This window comes from Aphanomyces astaci (genome assembly GCF_000520075.1).
Source record: "Aphanomyces astaci strain APO3 unplaced genomic scaffold supercont1.79, whole genome shotgun sequence".
In the NCBI taxonomy this organism is placed as follows: Eukaryota; Oomycota; class Saprolegniomycetes; order Saprolegniales; family Verrucalvaceae; genus Aphanomyces; species Aphanomyces astaci.
This window is the reverse complement of record NW_009798342.1, coordinates 43,233-62,045: the sequence shown is the minus strand read 5'-3', so window position 1 is coordinate 62,045 and position 18,813 is coordinate 43,233. Positions and strand designations below refer to the sequence as shown.

At 47.6% G+C, this 18,813-nt stretch overlaps 8 protein-coding genes and 1 pseudogene across 10 annotated transcripts; 5 read left to right on the top strand and 4 right to left on the bottom strand.

Moving 5' to 3' along the window:
• The first annotated feature begins 225 nt into the window (after positions 1-225).
• Positions 226-298, top strand: H257_16048 (annotated as a pseudogene). The gene has a single exon. The product of its transcript is annotated as a tRNA-OTHER (tRNA).
• Positions 299-2,129: 1,831 nt separating this feature from the next.
• Positions 2,130-3,060, top strand: H257_16047 (hypothetical protein; the record flags this gene model as incomplete). Its single annotated transcript, XM_009844367.1, has 2 exons — positions 2,130-2,186; positions 2,616-3,060. The coding sequence occupies 2 exons, from the start codon at positions 2,130-2,132 to the stop codon at positions 2,862-2,864; spliced, it is 306 nt and encodes a 101-aa protein (XP_009842669.1). The 3' UTR covers positions 2,865-3,060.
• A 1,472-nt stretch (positions 3,061-4,532) lies between these two features.
• On the top strand, positions 4,533-8,210 carry H257_16046. 2 transcript variants are annotated; one of them, XM_009844365.1, is made up of 9 exons: positions 4,533-4,951; positions 5,024-5,110; positions 5,170-5,300; positions 5,349-5,777; positions 6,221-6,317; positions 6,662-6,768; positions 6,837-6,900; positions 6,964-7,143; positions 7,754-8,210. In XM_009844365.1, the coding sequence occupies exons 1-9, from the start codon at positions 4,594-4,596 to the stop codon at positions 8,098-8,100; spliced, it is 1,800 nt and encodes a 599-aa protein (XP_009842667.1). In that variant the 5' UTR covers positions 4,533-4,593; the 3' UTR covers positions 8,101-8,210. The 2 variants fall into 2 exon arrangements, with proteins under 2 accessions (XP_009842667.1, XP_009842668.1); XM_009844366.1 differs by having other exon boundaries at positions 6,662-6,900.
• Positions 8,211-8,577: 367 nt separating this feature from the next.
• Positions 8,578-9,894, bottom strand: H257_16045 (hypothetical protein). Its single transcript, XM_009844364.1, has 2 exons — positions 9,078-9,894; positions 8,578-8,929 (listed from the first exon to the last, which is right to left on the bottom strand). The coding sequence occupies exons 1-2, from the start codon at positions 9,387-9,389 to the stop codon at positions 8,750-8,752; spliced, it is 492 nt and encodes a 163-aa protein (XP_009842666.1). The 5' UTR covers positions 9,390-9,894; the 3' UTR covers positions 8,578-8,749.
• A 379-nt stretch (positions 9,895-10,273) lies between these two features.
• On the top strand, positions 10,274-10,747 carry H257_16044 (hypothetical protein; the record flags this gene model as incomplete). Its single annotated transcript, XM_009844363.1, has 2 exons — positions 10,274-10,542; positions 10,633-10,747. 2 exons carry the CDS (start codon positions 10,274-10,276, stop codon positions 10,745-10,747), a joined length of 384 nt encoding a protein of 127 aa, XP_009842665.1.
• A 225-nt stretch (positions 10,748-10,972) lies between these two features.
• H257_16043 (hypothetical protein) lies at positions 10,973-11,637 on the top strand (the record flags this gene model as incomplete). Its single annotated transcript, XM_009844362.1, has 2 exons — positions 10,973-11,081; positions 11,402-11,637. 2 exons carry the CDS (start codon positions 10,973-10,975, stop codon positions 11,635-11,637), a joined length of 345 nt encoding a protein of 114 aa, XP_009842664.1.
• A 121-nt stretch (positions 11,638-11,758) lies between these two features.
• On the bottom strand, positions 11,759-13,480 carry H257_16042 (hypothetical protein; the record flags this gene model as incomplete). The annotated part of the gene is made up of 1 exon (XM_009844361.1): positions 11,759-13,480. The coding sequence occupies one exon, from the start codon at positions 13,478-13,480 to the stop codon at positions 11,759-11,761; it is 1,722 nt and encodes a 573-aa protein (XP_009842663.1).
• Positions 13,481-15,438: 1,958 nt separating this feature from the next.
• On the bottom strand, positions 15,439-16,348 carry H257_16041 (hypothetical protein; the record flags this gene model as incomplete). The annotated part of the gene is made up of 3 exons (XM_009844360.1): positions 15,439-15,453; positions 15,607-15,737; positions 16,063-16,348. 3 exons carry the CDS (start codon positions 16,346-16,348, stop codon positions 15,439-15,441), a joined length of 432 nt encoding a protein of 143 aa, XP_009842662.1.
• A 30-nt stretch (positions 16,349-16,378) lies between these two features.
• H257_16040 (hypothetical protein) lies at positions 16,379-17,244 on the bottom strand (the record flags this gene model as incomplete). Its single annotated transcript, XM_009844359.1, has 2 exons — positions 16,379-16,629; positions 16,683-17,244. The coding sequence occupies 2 exons, from the start codon at positions 17,242-17,244 to the stop codon at positions 16,379-16,381; spliced, it is 813 nt and encodes a 270-aa protein (XP_009842661.1).
• Between the last annotated feature and the right edge of the window lie 1,569 nt (positions 17,245-18,813).

The following is an 18,813-nucleotide window of genomic DNA, read 5'->3' as shown; positions in this document are numbered from 1 at the left end:
ATTGGGATCACTCGGGGAGGGTTGGTTGTGTTTTCAGTGTTTTTCACGATCCGGTTATTTAACCGAACCGCGGGTCCTCTTCATCCGGATATCCCTTCATTTCAGGTGTCGCGTGACGGTTTTTGAATTCGTCGAAAAGAATGGCGGGACCCGGACTCGAACCGGGGACCTTTGGGTTAAAAGAGCGTCAGTCTTTTATGCGACAAGGTGTCGCATTAGCAAGGTGTCGCATTAGCTCAGTTGGTAGAGCGTCAGTCTTTTAACCCAAAGGTCCCCGGTTCGAATCCGGGTCCCGCCATTCTTTTCGACGAATTCAAAAACCGTCACGCGCCACCTGAAAAGAAGGGATATCCGGATGAAGAGGACCCTCGGTTCGGTTAAACAACCGGATCGTGAAAACACTGTAAACACAACCAACACCCCCCCGAGTGAGCCCAATCAGCCGGATAACGCGAGAAGGCAATATTAATATAGGAATAATATCCGGTTAAAATTCTAATAAACCTCCCTCCATTGACAATGAGCTATTCCCCCCCACTTTGCTCGGAAACAAGTCTGAAAAGTAAGGACGTCATCACACTAGTCCGTAGACATCTGACTACTTTCCGAGCCAATCAATTTGCTCTATCGAGGGTTGCTTGTTAAGACTATCTACTGTTAGCATAGTGCACAAGCTCGGGTATGTGCAGCGATGCAGGACGCTTGTCTGGAGTTGTAGATCAGGGCAGTACATCAAAGTGTACTCCCCGCTACCGTGCACCAAGCCGCCGAGGGCTACCGCCTGATCACCCTATGCAAGCCATGGACGACGCCCGGCCAGCTCAATCCTGGTTACGAAAACTTCTGTTTGACCGCCACGATATTGACGGTCAAACAGAGGGAGGATCTTGACTCAAGAGGGCACTAGGGCTACTGAGTCCCTATTTTGCATAGCGTTCGATGACAATCGTTCTATAACTTTGCACATAATGTACAAATCCACACTCACCATGTCCTCATGTGTTTCTCGCTGAAGTCATGCTGGTAGGCACAGACTAAGAACAGGAGATGGTATAGTGGATGGTCTTGGATTGATATGACGGGATTTACTTTTCAGACTTGCTAAATCTGAATTCCTTGAACTTCCAACTTCAGACATCGCCAAAATCGAAGTACAAAGTATGTAAACTACTCACATTTCGCACTTGCTAAAAGTCTCTTTTAGAGGCTTTTAGCCTTGGTGATTGTTATGTATGGATAGGATAACTCGGCGAATACGACAATTCTATCCGACATTAGTCTTATTGGCTAAAATTTCAATACTTCGAACCTTTCATTGGTAGATGACTCTTCATTTTCAATACAAAGACCAAATGTCGTATGTTGGTTTTTATACAAGTCTCTGACGAGGTGAGGACATGAACCGTGAGGAGCAGCCTCTGCACGCAATACACGTGGCACACGACGTGGCTCTGGGTGCCACGTGTAATGCGTGCAGAGGCTGCAACATGGATTCGCACCCTAAAGTTGAGTTTGCGGCCTGATCACAGTTCTTGCTGTGTCCCATGGAGGCATGGGGACAGAAACCCTGTCACCTCCAGCGATGTTGCAATCGCTTGCATTTCCAATGAGGAATCTAGAAAGGGTACAGTTATAGACACCATGATGAAGATACGCGGTAAGTTGGACAAAAGAGCGTGGCGTGATCGACGTGCTCTTGGGTCGCGTCACCAATTTCGAGTTAGTGACGCGACCCCTCGGTTTAGTGGCCACACCAACATCAGTGTGCTGCAGTGTACTGATCATTCGTGAGTTTACCATCGGCACACGTCCCAACTGTGGCACGGCCATTTCGCCTGGTGACTGCACAGTACATTAACGTGATCACGGTGTCGGGGACGACAGGTTGGCGAGCCTAAGTGGTGTCGGATCAGCGATGAATAGCCCCGAGTGATGTATAGTTTCACTAGCAAGGTCGATAAATATGTCGTATGTACTGTCCATCATAACTCCGATTTGCGACTTGGTGTGTCAGTGAAGTTGTTACTGAAGAGGTTGTTTAACGCAACCACCGGAACTGACAAACTGCTTCGTGCCCCAGTCCAGTGGCCCTGGCAACACCGCGTTCCTACGGATTCACAGAGACGAACATGCCGTGTGGGTCGGTGGAAGATTGTGCGGCCTGTCTAATGACGTTGTTTATGGATGTACATTATCCATACACCAAGCACAGCAGCTACTTCTCTTACTCATACTAGTCAACACTCGTCACTTTGTTTGTCGAGCACTGCTCCACTTAAGTATTTCTGTTCTTGGGATGCTGAGTCGAGGTCATGTATTCCGGAGTACTGATGTCGATACGACTGTGTTTTCAGCCAATACAAGCTGTATATGTTATATGTGAGTGGTACTGTATGTTGCTCAACCGACAACTACATCGCCCAATCAGATTGCCTATAAAATATCTGACCAATCAAAATTCAAAAAATTGTCGGTTATCCAATTTGTCAGTTATGTATGGAGTGCTATTAATACAGTAATAGTTGCACCAAATCGGCAGAAAATCGATCGACCAATCAAGTCATAGGATTCTGAATTTCATGAACCAATCAAAATCGTCATTTTCGAAACGACAGTACGCCTACTCGCCTGCACACCACTACAACACTCGACGCTCCCCTCAGGTCGCCGTCCCTAGCAAGTTGCGCGCGGAGATCTTGGTGAAGGAAACCGTATGTGCTCGTGACCACAACGGAAAACGTTTGCATCCGTATGTGTTCGAAGGCGACCGATGGAGCTCGATTCGCGCGCACATTGTCGCACACTGCTCAACCCATATGAGTCCAAAAGCATCATATGTTCCGCGGTTTCTACCCCCTCTGTAAAGACAGCTTTTGCCTAGCTGTTGCGGTCGAGATGCCCACGCGTCTCAAACCGATCGATCCAATTTGAAATCGTTGATGCTGACTTGTTGAACACGTGGCAATCGTCATTCCAATGTGGTACTACGCATAGAGCGCATGTGCGATGGTGTTCTTCGAGGCATGCTCCGACGCCACGTACGCAAGAGGAAACATGTCCTTTATAGCTGTGATTTGAAAATGTCGAATTGTATTTACAGTTGAATTTACTATTGTTAACTAAATGCTATATTATTCCACCCGTCTGCCAATTGCTTGTGATTTCGAGAATCGGCGTGAAGCTCCAAATTTGGACCAAATCCACAATACTATTAAGCTTACTGTATTAATAATAGTAAGCTTACATTACCTATTGTGGAATTTTCCATGTTCGATTGGTTGAATCGAACAGAGGGGCGGTTTATAGATGTTTATAGATATATAGAGGTTCCGTTGAGCACGAGAAGGTGCATTCGTAACTTGCCCATTGAAGCGAATGCCGATGGAACCATCACCAATACCGGCCACCATCACCGATATCGTTAGGTTCAAGGAAACTACGCCACAGCGCACTCCTATCGAGAGCAATCACATGCGCACATGGACCCCGAATGCAACCGTTCTAGTACTTGATTGTTGTTGCCTCCCGTCTGCTTATCGCGACTGTGTTATCCTCAGACTTGCTTATCTGTGAGCTTATGTACCAGTTGACTGAGTAACTAACATGTAAATGTTTCATGAAAACATGAGACATAGTACATGTTTGCAAGAGAACCTGAGACTATAGACGATCACAACCGGTACAGCTCCAAGAGGTACCTTGAAACCTACAGTATTCAGGCATGCGCAGTGGCCTAACTAAATCTATCACAGGATTCATTGGATGAAAATAATTAACGCATGGTGATTGGATATTTCTGTCCAATTAGAGACAACTGTTAGTCATTGGCCGATGCGTTCCAAACCGGTACAGGTCCAACCGGAGAAACCATAGGTACTGAAGCGGGGGGTAAACTGTGTCGGCGATCACGCTGTCGTGTCGCCGCGACTTTCAGTTCCTGCTGTTCATTCCCAGAGTCAGGGAAATACTGTTTGATTGGCTGAATTAAGGTATTTGTGGCGAATCAAATGGAGAGGTCGATTTATTGCCACTTCACGTCAAAGCACGAATACCTTGAAATTCACCTCCATGAGTATTTGAAATGGTAATTTTAAATGTCTGAGTTGTATTGATGCACTTTAAATTCAAAATTGTTTTAACACATACAAAGATGTAGGCTACCGATCATTAAATCATTTGATATTCGCAAGTCGTTTCGACATTCTATGTATTCACAGTACCATACCATAACGACTCGGACAAATATTTGCTGGATATGTGCTTCGGACACGCACTTAACCGAATTTACGCATTAAATGCGAATAGTTGTACCACAGGCCTTGTCCGGGTAGCGGCACGGCCTGCGGCCTACCTGCCGCTTTTCCCGACAAGAGGAATCGATTGGACATTCGGTGAAGTGCACGATTGGGGCTCACTCCTCGCCAAGGCACCGCCGTTCGGACACTTTCATCAAAATATGTTCCCCTTAAGTCCAATACAAATGCCAAGTATGTCCGACTGAAATTGTCCGAACGTGTCCGCAAAGTGATCATATTCACCCATGTGAGATCTTAATCTTGAAGTGCCACGTTCCGATAAGGTAGTTTTGAATTCATGGCGGATCTACGGCGTTTGAATGGTGGTAGCGGCGGCGGTAGCGGTGAGGGCACGGCAGAATGGGATACGGAAGAATGGGTTCTGCGGCTGTGTGCCGTCGTCCTGCTCGTGTGCCTCGCGGCCATCTTCTCTGGGCTCACGCTGGGTCTCATGGCGTTGGATAAGAATGGGCTGCAGATTGTAATCGAAGCCGGTGAAGACGCGCACGCGACAGAGGAGGAGAAGACAAACGCGAAGAACGCGAGGAAGATCCAGAAGGTCCGTAACGACGGTCACTTGTTGCTCTCGACGCTTTTGTTTGGGAACGTGGCCGTGAACTCGATCCTTGCGATTGTTATGGCCGACATGACGTCAGGTAGATGCGTTATCCTTTGGAGATGATGTTGCCTCGGCCGAGTGCCAATGTTGTTTGTCCTGTCGAGTGTAGGTATCGGTGGGTTCTTGATCACAACGTTTGTGCTGGTCGTGTTTGGCGAGTTGATTCCTCAAGCCTTGTGCTCCCGGCACGCTTTGTGTACGTCGTTGCTTTTTCCGTTGCTCAGCAATTATTGATGTCTCTATCGTTTGGTCTAGCGATTGGGGCCAAGTCGTTGCCGATCGTGTGGTTCTTCATTTACCTCATGTATATCATCACCAAACCCATCGCGATGACGTTGGACTATATGCTCGGCCACGAAATCGGCACCGTGTTCAACAAACGCGAGGTTCGTCGTGGCACAGCAACTCACAAGCAACTCACGACGGTGTCGTAGTTGGGAAAGATGCTTGAAATCTACGTCAAGCACAACATGTTGGACGCGGACGAGACGGACATCATGAAGGGCGCGATGCACTTCAAGACGAAACCCGTGTCCAGCGTCATGACGCCCATCGAGTCTGTGTACACGCTCCCCGGGTCGACCAAGCTAAACCTGGCGACCATTCGGGAGATTTACCACCGCGGGTTCAGTCGCATCCCAGTGTGGGGCAACCACATCAACGACATCGTGGGCATCATCTTTGTCAAGGACCTCATCTTCGCAGATCCGACTGAAGAAACCACGTTGCTTCACTTTGTGCATGTGTTTGGTCGGGGGGTGCACCGGGTGTGGCCAGACTCGACGCTCGGCGACGTCCTCCAGGCGTTTAAGATGGGCCGCACACACTTGGCGCTGGTGCACGATGTCAACAACGCCGGACCGGTACTACGAATTGAGTATGGATGTCATCATACTTGTTTGAAGACTTTGTCCTTGTGTTTGTTGATGTACTGTGTGGTAGTAACTAATGTATGAATGCAGTACTCGTTTGGAATTGTTATTGATTTAGTATATCATATCAACAACAGAGGTGTACTGTACAGATAGAGTATAGTTACACTGATCACGAATCAACTACTTCGATTGGTCAATCTGAAAATTCTTGCCGCTGATTGGCTACATACTATTTCGTTTTACTTTCCAGAATGGGGAAAGCCCATGAAATTAGTGTCGCGGCAAGGTTTGCAATCGGTTTGCCGCATTGTGGAGAATTGGGGAGATTTGATGCAAAATCAAAAAATATATGTTTATTATCATACAGTCGTACGAGAGGACGAAGGTGGGATCTGACGACATGACGATTGGTGTGGGATGCTATGTATTAGGGCGACCCGTACTACCAAACCAAGGGCGTGGTAACACTGGAAGACATTGTGGAAGAGATCTTGCAAGCTGAAATCTTTGACGAGAGCGATGCCATTGGTGGGTCATGATGTATATATATATATATTGTCCTTTTACCCCCCAACATTTGGACATTTGGGCTGATTCGCCAAATCCGTCGATCGATACTTTGTACTGATGTTTGTACGTAAAATCGTCCAATATCACACTTATTTCATTCACACACGAATTCAATGTTCAAATGGTCCAAGAGTTGATTTGATTGGTCACTTGATTCATGTTCTGGGTTTTGATTGGTCGATCGATTGTCTGCCGATTTGGTGTGCTGCAGAGCACCCAAACTCTCCAATTTCGAATTGACTTGACAATATATATCATTGATTTGAGTTGCTAACGAACGTTCGCACACACGACCGTTGTAGACGCCGAAACCCATCGGAAGAACCGACTGAGCAACCGTAGCTACGACACGGGCGTATCGCATGTGCTGGAAGGCAGCGAGTCGGCCAAATTCCTCGCCAAACCAGAGGTCGTCCGTCTACCTCGTTTAATTCTCCACTGGAGGATATACTATATATATATACGGGTTTATCACAGGCGGAAGCCTTGGCGAAACACTTGGTCATGAACGAGCCCGTGTTTACCACCGTGGACTTTCAAGGTCATGATGGCACACACCATGTATCCGTCTACCATGAAATGTTGGGACTCATAGGATTTCTAGGGGTGGCACTGGACGCGACTCGCGTCGCCGCCATCTTGGCCAAGAGCCACATTGTCGAGTTTGATGGGAACAATGTCGAAGGGCCGCCCCCAAAGCTATTTATTCATGGGAATGTGGCCACATTTTGTTTGGTCGTGCTGCATGGGCATGTCTTGGTCTCGTCGTCGACATCTGGCAACGGTACATTTGTATATATAGATACTGTATGACGACCACAAGAACTTTGTTTTCATGCGTGCAACAAGCTGTGGCCTTGGCTATCGTCGTATATGTTTTGGCATCGAAAGAGGAATGATGAAGAAACGTAACGTGTCCTGGAGTTGTGTTTGAATGGCATGTGATTGTTGTTGAAGGCAAAGAAAGCGTTTTCACCGAGTGTTGGTTGTCCTCTCCGACCTATATATTGTCCTTTTAGGACTTTTGTGCTGATTCGCCAAATCTATCAATCGAGTAGTCTTCGTACTGATTTTTGTATGCAAAGATCGTTCACACTAATTTCAGTCACACACTGATTCGATGTTGAATTGGTCGAAGAGTGGATTTGATTGGCCACTTGATTCTTGTTGTGGGTTTTGATTGGTCGATTGTCTGCCGATTTGGTGCTGCTCATTCCATTGAGCGCCCCCTCCAATTTCGAATCGACATGACAATATAACTATCTACTAGAATATGACCACAAACTAACTAGTACTATGACGTACCACAGCGATATTACATATGTATAGGAACGACAGTGTATTTCAGTTTACTCGTCGAGCTACATTGATAGATGTGGTTGTGTGTACTGTAGCGGTGCCCACTATGGCAGGACTGTGGAGTGTATTTGGGGCCAACAGTCTGATCGCCCCCGACGGGTCGTTTGAAAGTGACGTAACTGTGCACGTACCCAACGATGTGCATGTGCGCTGCCTGCGCATCCCGCGCCTCGAGTTCCAAGCGACGTTGTACCCCATGCACATTGCAGAGAACCCCGCCGTGTTGGCCGAACGCCGCCTCGATCTGCACCAGCTCGTCGCCCCAACAGCAATATCCGTCGTCGTCGACGACATTCCGACACCAACGACGGCCAACTTTCAAAGCGACATGGACGCTACCCAAGTGCCGTACGAGCTGTGTGTGAAGAGTGAGTCCATGTAACATCACATATCCCCCTACCATACTACCGTAGTACGCATTAAACACTACGACAGATAGGCTAAGTAAGACCCACAAAATACTACTAACTGCTACATACATTTGAAACCTCCTGACATTCATTACAGTACATCCTGTCATGGTTGGGGTACTATAATGATCCGGAAAAGTAGGGCCTGATGGTTGTAGGGCTTGGATGGTGTATGTAGTGATTGATCCGTGTAACGTTCCCGTCGACTAAATTTAACTCACTAATACTCCACTTTACTCCGGCGTTTGGTTTGTTGGCCTTGGTCTTCGTAGGTATGATTCAATTTGAACATGTCCCGCGGCTCCCCATCCTCATCAAAATCACTCAGGCCATGCGGCATGTCCACGAATTCATACAGGGCGTTGTCAAAATACTCCATTTTGCTCCGCGGAGACGGAAACCAATCTGCTTGGTTCTTGCTCCAGAAATAGGTTAACGTTACTCCGAAACGGGCCTTATCAGATGAAATTTTTATTTTTTATGGCTTTGACTCTAATGATAACGTTATGTAGATATAATTCGTCGTCCATGACAATGCCTCAAACATCTCATAACTTGCATACTTTGAGAAGGCCAACGACAACGTCAAGCGCTCGGAGTACTTTCGTCGATCGGCCCGGATCATTTGCTTGCTGAATGACCGCAGGGGTTGAAACAACCCGACCCGAACGTCACCGGTAAACCATTGATTCCATGCATCCTTGGCTGACCGAGCGGTAGGGACAACTGCATATGTGACAAAGCTGTCGAGTGTCGTTTGCTGTTGGGGTCTCGCAACGGGTGTATGTGTACGAGTGAGCACTGAGGGTGTGCGAAGGGCGTTAATACAGATTAATTCTACCATGCATAAATGCAACAATCGAAGATAACATGTATTCGCTACTTAAAAAATTTCTCAGAAGAATAAATTCACAATTAATATTTAGAAAATACTGACAATACATATTACCTGTAGGGAGCTCGGGACACATTTGAACCGCGTCCTTGGTGAAGAGGCGAACATGATTTTGCTCAAGGCTTCTGTACCAGTTGAGCCTTGGGGTCCCTGTTGACTCCATGACATAGGCAGGGAACACAAAGGCCTTGGAAGCCAAGTTGGGGCTCGCACGCCTAACGAGGCCATGGTAGTCGCTGAAATGTCCACACACACGTAGGCAGGGATACGACTTCTCGTCGACAAGGTGGTAGACTTGACATTCACTCTGCACGCTAGCCTGCTTGTACCACCGAAGTCGAATCGCAACGTACTGACTGTCTCCATCCTGCTGGAGTGCTACATCGTCTCACGTGAGATTCAGCATTTCGCTGATGCGAAAACAGCCCAGGTAGCTGGCGCAGAGGAGGAAGCGGTAGAGGGATCCCAGAAAGACATGGCACGTCGAAAGTCCGTTGACCAAACATGACAGCTCGTAAACGGAGAGTGGGTGGGCTTTCTTCTCGTCGTCGATGTTTTTTTTGTTGTACTTGTGCAGACCGACAACATACTGCTTTGATTCAACGTCTCTGGCCGGATTGGGCTCCTTTTTGAGGTCTGCAAAGTACGCCACCAGGGCTGTTTTGGCGGAGTCCACAGTACGTGCAGTCCGTCCTTGACTGTAGAGGTGGTGAAAAAAGTCCGTGCATTGCGCTTGAACCAGCTGTGGAGGGGTCAATGGCTTGCATATTCTTGCAGAACTCAACAAACTGTTTTTGATATGCTTTGTAAGCGTGGATTTAGAGCGGAATGAACCCTGGTTGGTTGCCTTCGACGGAACTGTGGTTGCGCTCATGATGACGAATGAAGATTTGTTCTCTGCAATATGAAACGTCGTCTTGTATTTTTAGACAAGCTTTCCAAAATTGTCCAATCATAGGCTGTACATGTTCAATGTTTATTTTATGTTCTCAGCTGACAACTGGGTCGTCCAATCACAAACCACAACCGAAGAATTTTGTCGTTCAGCAAATCACTACTCACAGTTTGTCAAGACTGCCAATCCAATCTCCTCAAAATTTGTCAGGTTTTAGTGCTATGTCGAAATTTAAAAATACTTCAATTTTCGACATAACGTTATCATTAGAATCAGCCAAGTGTTCCGAGGCGGCGCAATTTACGGAAATGGGGCATTCTTCTCCTCACGGAGTATTAATCTGTTCGCCTTGAACATGGCCCAGTACATCTGTAAGGGTTACCAAATGTCGCCGTACAAGGTGTTGATTGTGATTGGGTGGTCGTTCAAGGTCCTCTTTGGCCTGTTGTCGGATTGCGTCCCCATCTACGGCTATCGTCGCAAGTCGTGGATTTTGATCGGGTGGACCATCAAAATGATCATTTTGAGTGTGCTGGCGTTTTCGCCGTTCGGCGGGCCGTTTTGCAACCGCGAAAAGACCAAGTATTGTGGTACGCCGTTGGAAAAGGTGCCAGAGCCCGAGCTGTAGTACTTCAACTTTTCCGCCGCCGACAACGGCACGCTGTTCATCCTTCTGTTCATGTTTATCGCTTTTGGGTACGTCTTAGCTGCTAGTGCGTCGGACGCGATGATGGTCGAGTACGCCCAGCGAGAACCCGTTGCCATCCGTGGCCGCATCCAGAAGGCGAACCCCTCAACAACTCGATGGCTAGCATCTTGGGCAACTTGATCATCCCGATGTAACAGGTTGCTCAAGATGCTAGACAATGAGTTGTTACTCTGGAATTCTGGTCATGATGGCATGATGGGAGCTGTAGTGAAATGAGCGGTGAACAGTCGCTGTGGGCACCACTGACGTGATTCTCGTCGACAAGCTTGTCGTCTTTCGAAGTCAAGTATTGCTTGAAGACGACGCAGGGACATCGTGCGCAGCCAATGGCACCACTATAAAGGCATGGCGCTGGCCGACAACGACCCCGCTGGCCACGTATGTGACGGTGGAAGTGGCGGCGCCGCGTACGGCCTGATCACGACGATCAACGACATCGCAAGCCCGTTTGAAGGTATTGACTAGAAGTAGGTCGCCTGGTTCTTCAAGGTGTCCCAGAACGACCTCAAGAGCGACAGAAACCACCGACGCGCGGGGATGACGTCACGTAAGTGTACATTTTCGTGTACGCGTGCAAGTTGGCATCGTCAGGGTAGGTTGTTTTTGCTGCGTCCCCAAAGGCAAACCCCATCTTCAGCTGCCAGCACAAGCCATGGATGTTGAGATGTTGAGCGGATGGCTCATCACGATGATCTATCTGATTATCATGACGTTTCGTCGTTGGCGAGCTGTTCTTCAACCGCGAAAAGCCTAAGTATTGTGGCACGCCGCTAGAAATGGTCCCGACGGCAGACCTCCATCACTTCAACCTGGACGCCCCCCCCAACCAAAGCACGCTGTTCATCGTGCTATCCATGTTTGCTTCGTTCGGGTACGTCATCGCCGCCTGCGCGTCGGACTCGATGCTGGTCTGTTATACCCAGCGAGAACGCATCACCATTACGCGAGGATGCCAGCGAGCGAGCGCACGACGTAGATGGCGGTCCCACGCCCAGTACGTGGCCACGTGATACCGTAACGCAAACCTTAGATGTCGATCGCCTCATTTGTGGATCAATATTGGAACCGCCAGGACAACACGAGATATGCAATGTTCATTATACGCTACTTCAAAATGCAAGACATCGTTTTCTACTTGAGGGGACACTTGCCCGTGTTGGGGTCCAACACTCCGTTGCCACCTGCGACACGGTAGCACTTGGTGGAGGGGAAGATGGACATGACGTTGCTGGACACGGAGAACGACACGCAGATGAAAAACATGGACACGAGAATGAACCCCGCCACTTTGCTCTTGCCACCGCGCGCCTTCAGGGCCTTCGCTTCTGCCTTTTGGGGAGGCAGCAAGAACAGCCAAAACAACGACGCGATCTTGGACCCGTACGAAATAAGGTACACGTACGTGACGTCCCATCGCACCTCGAGCGTGTCGGACTTGATGTCATTCTGACGTACTTTGAAGTACGAGTTGACGTACTTGTAAATGATGCTGGCAAAGGGTCCCGCGAGGTTGCTAACAGTGGTGATCAGGCCGTAGGTGGCGCCTTCATTGCCCTTGTCGGCGATTTCCACAGCCACGTATGAGGACACGATAAAGCGAATGCCAAAGGGAAATTGCTCAGCCAACGCCACTCCATTGAAGAACCACTGGTTGCGCACAACGTCCCAGATGGTCAAGAACACGACAAAGGCGTCGATGGCGTTCATCGCGAGGGTACCGGCGGCGATGGTCCAGCGCCAATTCCAGTTAAGCCCCCATTTGCCCACAATCACCAAAACAGCAGCAAAAAGCAAATTACCAATGATGTCCGAGAGGGCTTCGTTGAGAGGTTCGACCCCCGCCCAGTACGTCTGAATGGGTAACGACGCAGTGGTGTAGACGCCATTGAACACGTTGCTGAGGAATCGGAACAAACAAACTTGCCACAACACGCGACTCTTGAGAGATTCCCAAAACCTGCCCCACCATAGGGGGAAGGACACAGCCTCAGACTTCTTCTCCACGAGAACAAATATCGTCGAGAGCACCACCAGAACACACGGCGCCAAGGCAATGCCGTACGGAGCATTCGGCGACAACGCAAACGAAAACGACCCGCCGTAGTTGGGGCCGTTCAGCCCGAACGCACTCACCAAGTAAGCGAGGCTACCAGCCATCGAGCGCACGGTGTAGATGGCGGTCTGGATGCGGCCGCGGATGGCAACGGGTTCTCGCTGGGCGTACTCGACCACCATCGCGTCCGACGCACTCGCAGCTAAGACGTACCCAAACGCGATAAACATGGACAGAAGGATGAACAGCGTGCCGTTGTCGGGGGCGGAAAAGTTGAAGTACTTCAGCTCGGTCTCTGGCACCTTTTCCAACGGCGTACCACAATACTTGGTCTTTTCGCGGTTGCAAAACGGCTCGCCGAACGGCGAAAATGCCAGCACACTCAGACAGATCATCGTGATGGTCCACCCGATCAAAATCCACGACTTGCGACGATAGCCATAGATGGGGACGCAATCCGACAACAGGCCAAAGAAGACCTTGAACGACCACCCGATCACAGTCAACACCTTGTACGACGACGTTTGGTAACCCTCCAAGTTGAGGTAGATGTTGAAGATGGGATAACGGAGCGCGGGGATTATGTTGTAGATGATCCCGATGGCGCCGTACTGTATGAACAGGGCAAACGCTTCGCGGGAGAACATGTCCAGCGCACCCCCTTCAGTCAGCGCCCCCTCTTCCAGGTCCTTGGGTGATTTCGCTTCGACGTAACCATCATCGTTTTTGGCCGTGTTCGAGTGGATGTACGACACGCGTTCCTCCAAGTCCGCCGCTTCGTTGTTGCCGTGGCTTGCCATGGCAGCCGTGAAATTGAAAATGAAATGATTGTTGTGCGTCCACCAATTCCGGTGAAGGGGGATCGATTTTTGTTGAACGTCATAGGGTAAATCATTTCTTGGTAGACAGCCGTGTAATCACAAACAAGAAGGGTAGAAAATCATAAGGTTAACTTATAGGAATAGCCAAGTATGTCGCGGATATTCTCCAGAAATACAGTATACTGGGAATTCTTTCGCAAGCGTTGCATTCAACAATATCAAAGAGTTTGTATCGAATCAAAAGTAATGCAATTCAATAATATTTTAACTCTGCATGTCCCATGACAAGTTCAACAAGTCCTTGAGCCGTTTGATTCGCCAAGACACTACAAAATATGCTGTCTCAAAAGCTTAGAATTGCAAGAGGCCATACAGGACGGTCAATCCTGTGTTGCTGTTGAGGAAGAGTAGGAAGGGTGTAAATCTAATACGGATACATAATACAAAGCTAACTTCCGGTAGTACATATCTAGACTACCCTTCCGCGATACTACTGTAGTATGTGTACTAACTGTAAGACAGTACTAGTATTACAGTGCTTTGCAGAGAAACTCGGTCAGCGCAGCTCTGCATGTGTATTTGAATTTTGTATGCATAGTGATATATCATGCCAACAAATTTAAATAAAATTCATTGCGTATCACTCTGATGGAATGATGACGGCGTGAGTCACCCACCACCATACATCTGTTGCGATGGTTGGGTTTGATATACGATGAGCCAATCAGAGACAAATACGTTTTCTATTGGCTACAGAAAACAATTCGCGAATTGGCCAATCAAGTATGGAGACTCTACCTCGCCCTCGCCACAATTGGGAGTACTATAAGATTGCAAATGACACCACATTTCTATTGGTTCAGGTTTTTTCGGGTACGCCCAACTGAATCACCCCATGTGCGTCGTATGTTCTCCAAGGATTCGATATATTTCGTCACTCCCATACTATTAATAGTAGTACATCCCTCCCTGTATGCAGTACAATTCCCTCATTAATCGAGTCAGAACACCCTTTTCTGTTAGAGAACATCCCCACTGCCCTGTCAGTCAGGTAGCAGCATTCTGCTAGCTGTGTAGGAGGTTTTTGTGCATTTTAGAGGCTTTTCCTCAGGTAGACAGCGCAGACATTTGTCACAAAACATCACAGATGTCGTGGCCAATCATAGTGTTGTCTGATTGGCTGTTTTTCTCTCCCGTCAGAACTAATATACTTTCAGTTCTTCATCCGCACACGTGTCTGCTGCTTCTTCCTGGCCTCTCCACTAACCGTAGCAATGTAAATCAGTTCCACTGTTGTTTTGACCTGAAATACTGTTTCAATGAGGTATATATCGAACTTTGTATGCTCAGACCACCTCACCTCTTACTAGGCGTTAAGTGATGCAGTTAACCCCGGAGTTTTTGCATCGAATGTACTCCCTGGGGGTAGGACAGAGTCCCAGGTTACCGGGAAAGGTGTATCCGGATGTAATAATTCCCTCATTCAAACAGTATTTCGGGTAAAAAACAGTGGAACTGTTTTAATGAGGGAATTATTCCTGTATACTGATGGAATGCGACAGATGGATACGATCAGCCGAGACCAAAAACCGTTCATGCAAATTTTCTTCCCGAAACCCTGACCCCGCGTACACATACTTTGAAGTAAGCGTGTACTGTGGGTAATGCTAAATCCCCAGGACAAGAAATATGCCTCCACTTCAATAAGAGCAGGCAACACTGGTCCGAACGAAAACAGTAATACTACTGTATAGTCGTGCGACAACTTGTATGTTCCGCATAATATGCGCAAGATGTTGAGATGTATACATGCGACACTGGACATGTGGTACTGGTTAATTGAGTTTGGATTATCATTTTTAAGACATTCCTCCGCGAGGGCCGGGTGCTAATAAGCTGAAAACAGGAAAATAATGATTTTGGATTAATTGTATTGGTTAAAATGGTGGTTTCTACCAATCAGTATCGTGATACTGAAGTGGTTGGCACTGATCTCATCCAATAGGTCACCAAACCAGTTAGTCACATATTTCGGAAGAGCATGCACAACCAACCACCACCACCCATTCAAAGATCGTACACACGACAACAAAGAAGGTACGTACGTGGCTGAATTCGTCCTGGTCGAGCAATTGGTCTTGCACCAAGTCGAGCATGGGCCGCACGATCTTTTCAATGCCGATCAAGTGTTTCTTAGCTCGTGCCAGGCGCTTCATGAATGTTGCAGTGAAAGCCTCTTGTATAGTAGTATACAATAGGTCACCAAACCAGTTCGTCACATATTTCCGAAGAGCATAAATGTTTCAGTGAAAGCCTCTTGTATATCCAATATACTTTAGCTACTGACGACTTGTTCTGGTATTTCTGAAAAAATTGAGTGATTTCCCCATGAGTCTGCAATTCAGTAATATCCAAGTCATTTCCAAAATAACTCGATAGTAAGCGAAAACTGAGTAGATTGCAAGCAAGGACACAGTTTCCATAATAAAATAGTTCAGATATATTTATACTTGTTGTTTGTATTGCATACAAACTTCAAATGATTGCAAACAGCTCTGCACGGCGCTGTAGGTACCTGCGCTGGTTCGCAGCTCTCTTTGAGGTGTTCTCAGCTGCCATACTCTTGTAGCGTGCCATGACGACACGATAGTGGTCATTGTCCTCGAGGCGCAAGGGCATCAAAGTTGCGTGGAAGTTGGTAAGGGCAAACGTGAATCGCTGAATGTCATCATAGAGTTTCTCACCCCATACAAATGTTGCGTAGGACACCTTCCAAAGCGAGCACACCCGGCCAAAGAAGTTTTCGACAACGACACGGTCAGAAGAAACTTCCTTGTTCCTGTCCATGTCGAATCGGTCTAACGTGCCACTCACAGGCTACTTCTTCGGACGTATGGCACGCGCCGACGCCGCAAGGCCGATATATCCCTTGTCCACAAGGACTGCCCACGAGGTAGGATGCTCTCGGAACAGTTGCCCGTAGTCGTTGATGGTGTCGTCGTAGTCGTCCTTCGCGAGCGCTTGAGTGTGTTGGTCCAGGCGGCTTCGGAACATGGTGAGGTTAGACACCGACCATGGCTCGTGAGGACTCATGTCGACAAGCAAACCCTCAGGTGAGACGGAAGCTTCTATCTTAAAGCCGTAGAGCTTTGTTTTCCACTGAAATAGTGCTTTTGTTCACTGAAGCGGCCGGAGGGACGATGGGCCGGTTGGAACTTGACGTCCGTCGCATACAGTGCATAGGGGTAGTGAGTGAACACCTTGTCCTTGGAGCGCAGCGTCGTCATGCGGGGTAAAGACACGAAACAGGCGTACAGGAGCTTCGAGCACACGCCGACCACCTTCACGACGAGTTTCTCCAAGATTGGTGCCTTCAGGCCGAAGTCGACAGCGTGCTTTATCCAGGTTTGGTAGTGTTTCATTACCATTAAAGTAACAAAGAACGCGTCTTTGGCACTTGTTGCGGACTTCCGACCACGACCGTCATTCCAACGTGATGTCATAGCAGATTCAGCATTCCCCCAGATGACCTCGAATTCCTCCGGTGTAAAGTTTGTTAACACACGGAATCCTTCGGCGCCAGCGTCAAGGGCTTTGTCCATGATGGGGTTGTTGGTTTCGTGGAACTCGTCCTCTTCCAGGACGGCATCGCCGTATTCGTCCAGGCTTTGCTGGAGGTAGTGGTTGTCTGAGGCAGTCTGGTCCTGGAGGCGCTCGAGCATGGACGACACGTTGAGGCGCATGGTACACAGGCGATGAAAGAGTGATGAATTATGAGTTATGAGTAAAGGAATGGTTAGAAGGCACTCTTGAGGATAACTGGTTGAGCCGTCGTTGTGAATGGCGCGAATCATTTCCAGCCAACGAGAATTTGAGTCCAAGGGCGATGGAAATATACCTCTATATTTTTATATTTGATCAGTAACTTCATATTTGACAAGTAGATGAGTAAATTACGAGGTTTCTTGATCACTGCTGTAGTTGTCAATGCAAGAAGTACAGGGGGATAGCTACGTGCTTATTGGTGCTACGCTGCGCCCTTATGTAGGATTTAGATAATGAGATGTGACAACATTAGCTAGTAAAACTCTAACACGATTGCCTTCGCAAAGATATAGGGCCCACGGCTTGTTTGTTTGTTTTACGTTAGCTATGATGGAGTGATATTACACTTACTGAGCTGCTTGACTATGAAGCAACAACCCAGTAATGCCCACTGAGTAAAACTCAACCACACCATTTAACCACGAGTGAAGCCCCATGTCTAACTCTACCTGAACATCCATGAGCAAAACCCCAAAACACCACAAGTGAAAAACTGCCTCCCCTACAGTACGTAGCATTCGCCGTTGGTACGATTAACGGTGTACAAAGTTGTATGCCTTCGTGTTTCACGTTAACGATAGGATGTACTTATCGTAGCAAGCAATTAGTCCCACCCACTTACTCAGGGACGTTTTAGGTCAATAGTACCAAATTCCCTGAGTGAGTGGTTTTGACCAATTGAGTGGGTGACACACCCACTCACTCGGGGAATTGGTCACGTCGCCTTAAACTGTAAACATTCCCATATGATTTGAAGTCGAATAGGCTTCCTCCTCATTGGCCATAATTCTCTCAGGAGGCACCGTTTCATAAACACATGATTGGAAAGACACATGTCATTACACCACTTTTTTTAGTCGGATACAAGTGAAAAATTTAGACTCTTCAAATCACCCATACTATACCTTTACAGTTAATGGGGGAATTCTGAGATACCTGACAACAGCCAATCAGGACGCCCAAAGTTAGGATTTGTTGCACATAATCCAGAAAATGACATGAAATACGGGCGAAATTAACGGCATCGTATTGCACGACGCATTAGACCTCGAACCCAGAGACTGAATGGCTGACTAGACACAAAGTAGTTTTTCATATTCTCATCATTCAAATAGAGTGCATTCAAACTGACAAATACCCCATAGTTCGCCAAAAAAGAAAGATGTTTTTGTAATGTAGTGACCCTTTTCCAAAAAGAGATCGAGGTATTTCCAATGGTCAATATTGAAGAAATCCGATTTCTTACCTAATTGCATTACTTTGTAAAGTAATTCTATGATGTGTGGCGAGCTTTAACTAATAAAACTCGTTACATTTGACTAAAACTTAGACAGAATTGCACAAATTCAGTGCACACGCCTAGGTAGAACAAAATCCTAAAATGCACCCATTTTTGATTGCACCAAGTTGCCACGTTGCAAAACCCAGTACAGTAGACCTCAGTCAGTGCATGACTAGACCTCGTGACGAATGAACAAGGGGCCAGT

Excerpts from the sequence above, each read along its gene's own strand:
- H257_16046 (XM_009844365.1), top strand. The coding sequence starts at position 4,594 with ATGGCGGATCTACGGCGTTTGAATGGTGGTAGCGGCGGCGGTAGCGGT. Across the intron at positions 4,952-5,023 it reads TATGGCCGACATGACGTCAG|GTATCGGTGGGTTCTTGATC; the intron begins GTAGATGCGTTA and ends TGTCGAGTGTAG. Across the intron at positions 7,144-7,753 it reads GTCGTCGACATCTGGCAACG|CGGTGCCCACTATGGCAGGA; the intron begins GTACATTTGTAT and ends TGTGTACTGTAG.
- H257_16045 (XM_009844364.1), bottom strand. The coding sequence starts at position 9,389 with ATGGAGACAGTCAGTACGTTGCGATTCGACTTCGGTGGTACAAGCAGG. Across the intron at positions 8,930-9,077 it reads GTGTCCCGAGCTCCCTACAG|TGCTCACTCGTACACATACA; the intron begins GTAATATGTATT and ends GCACACCCTCAG.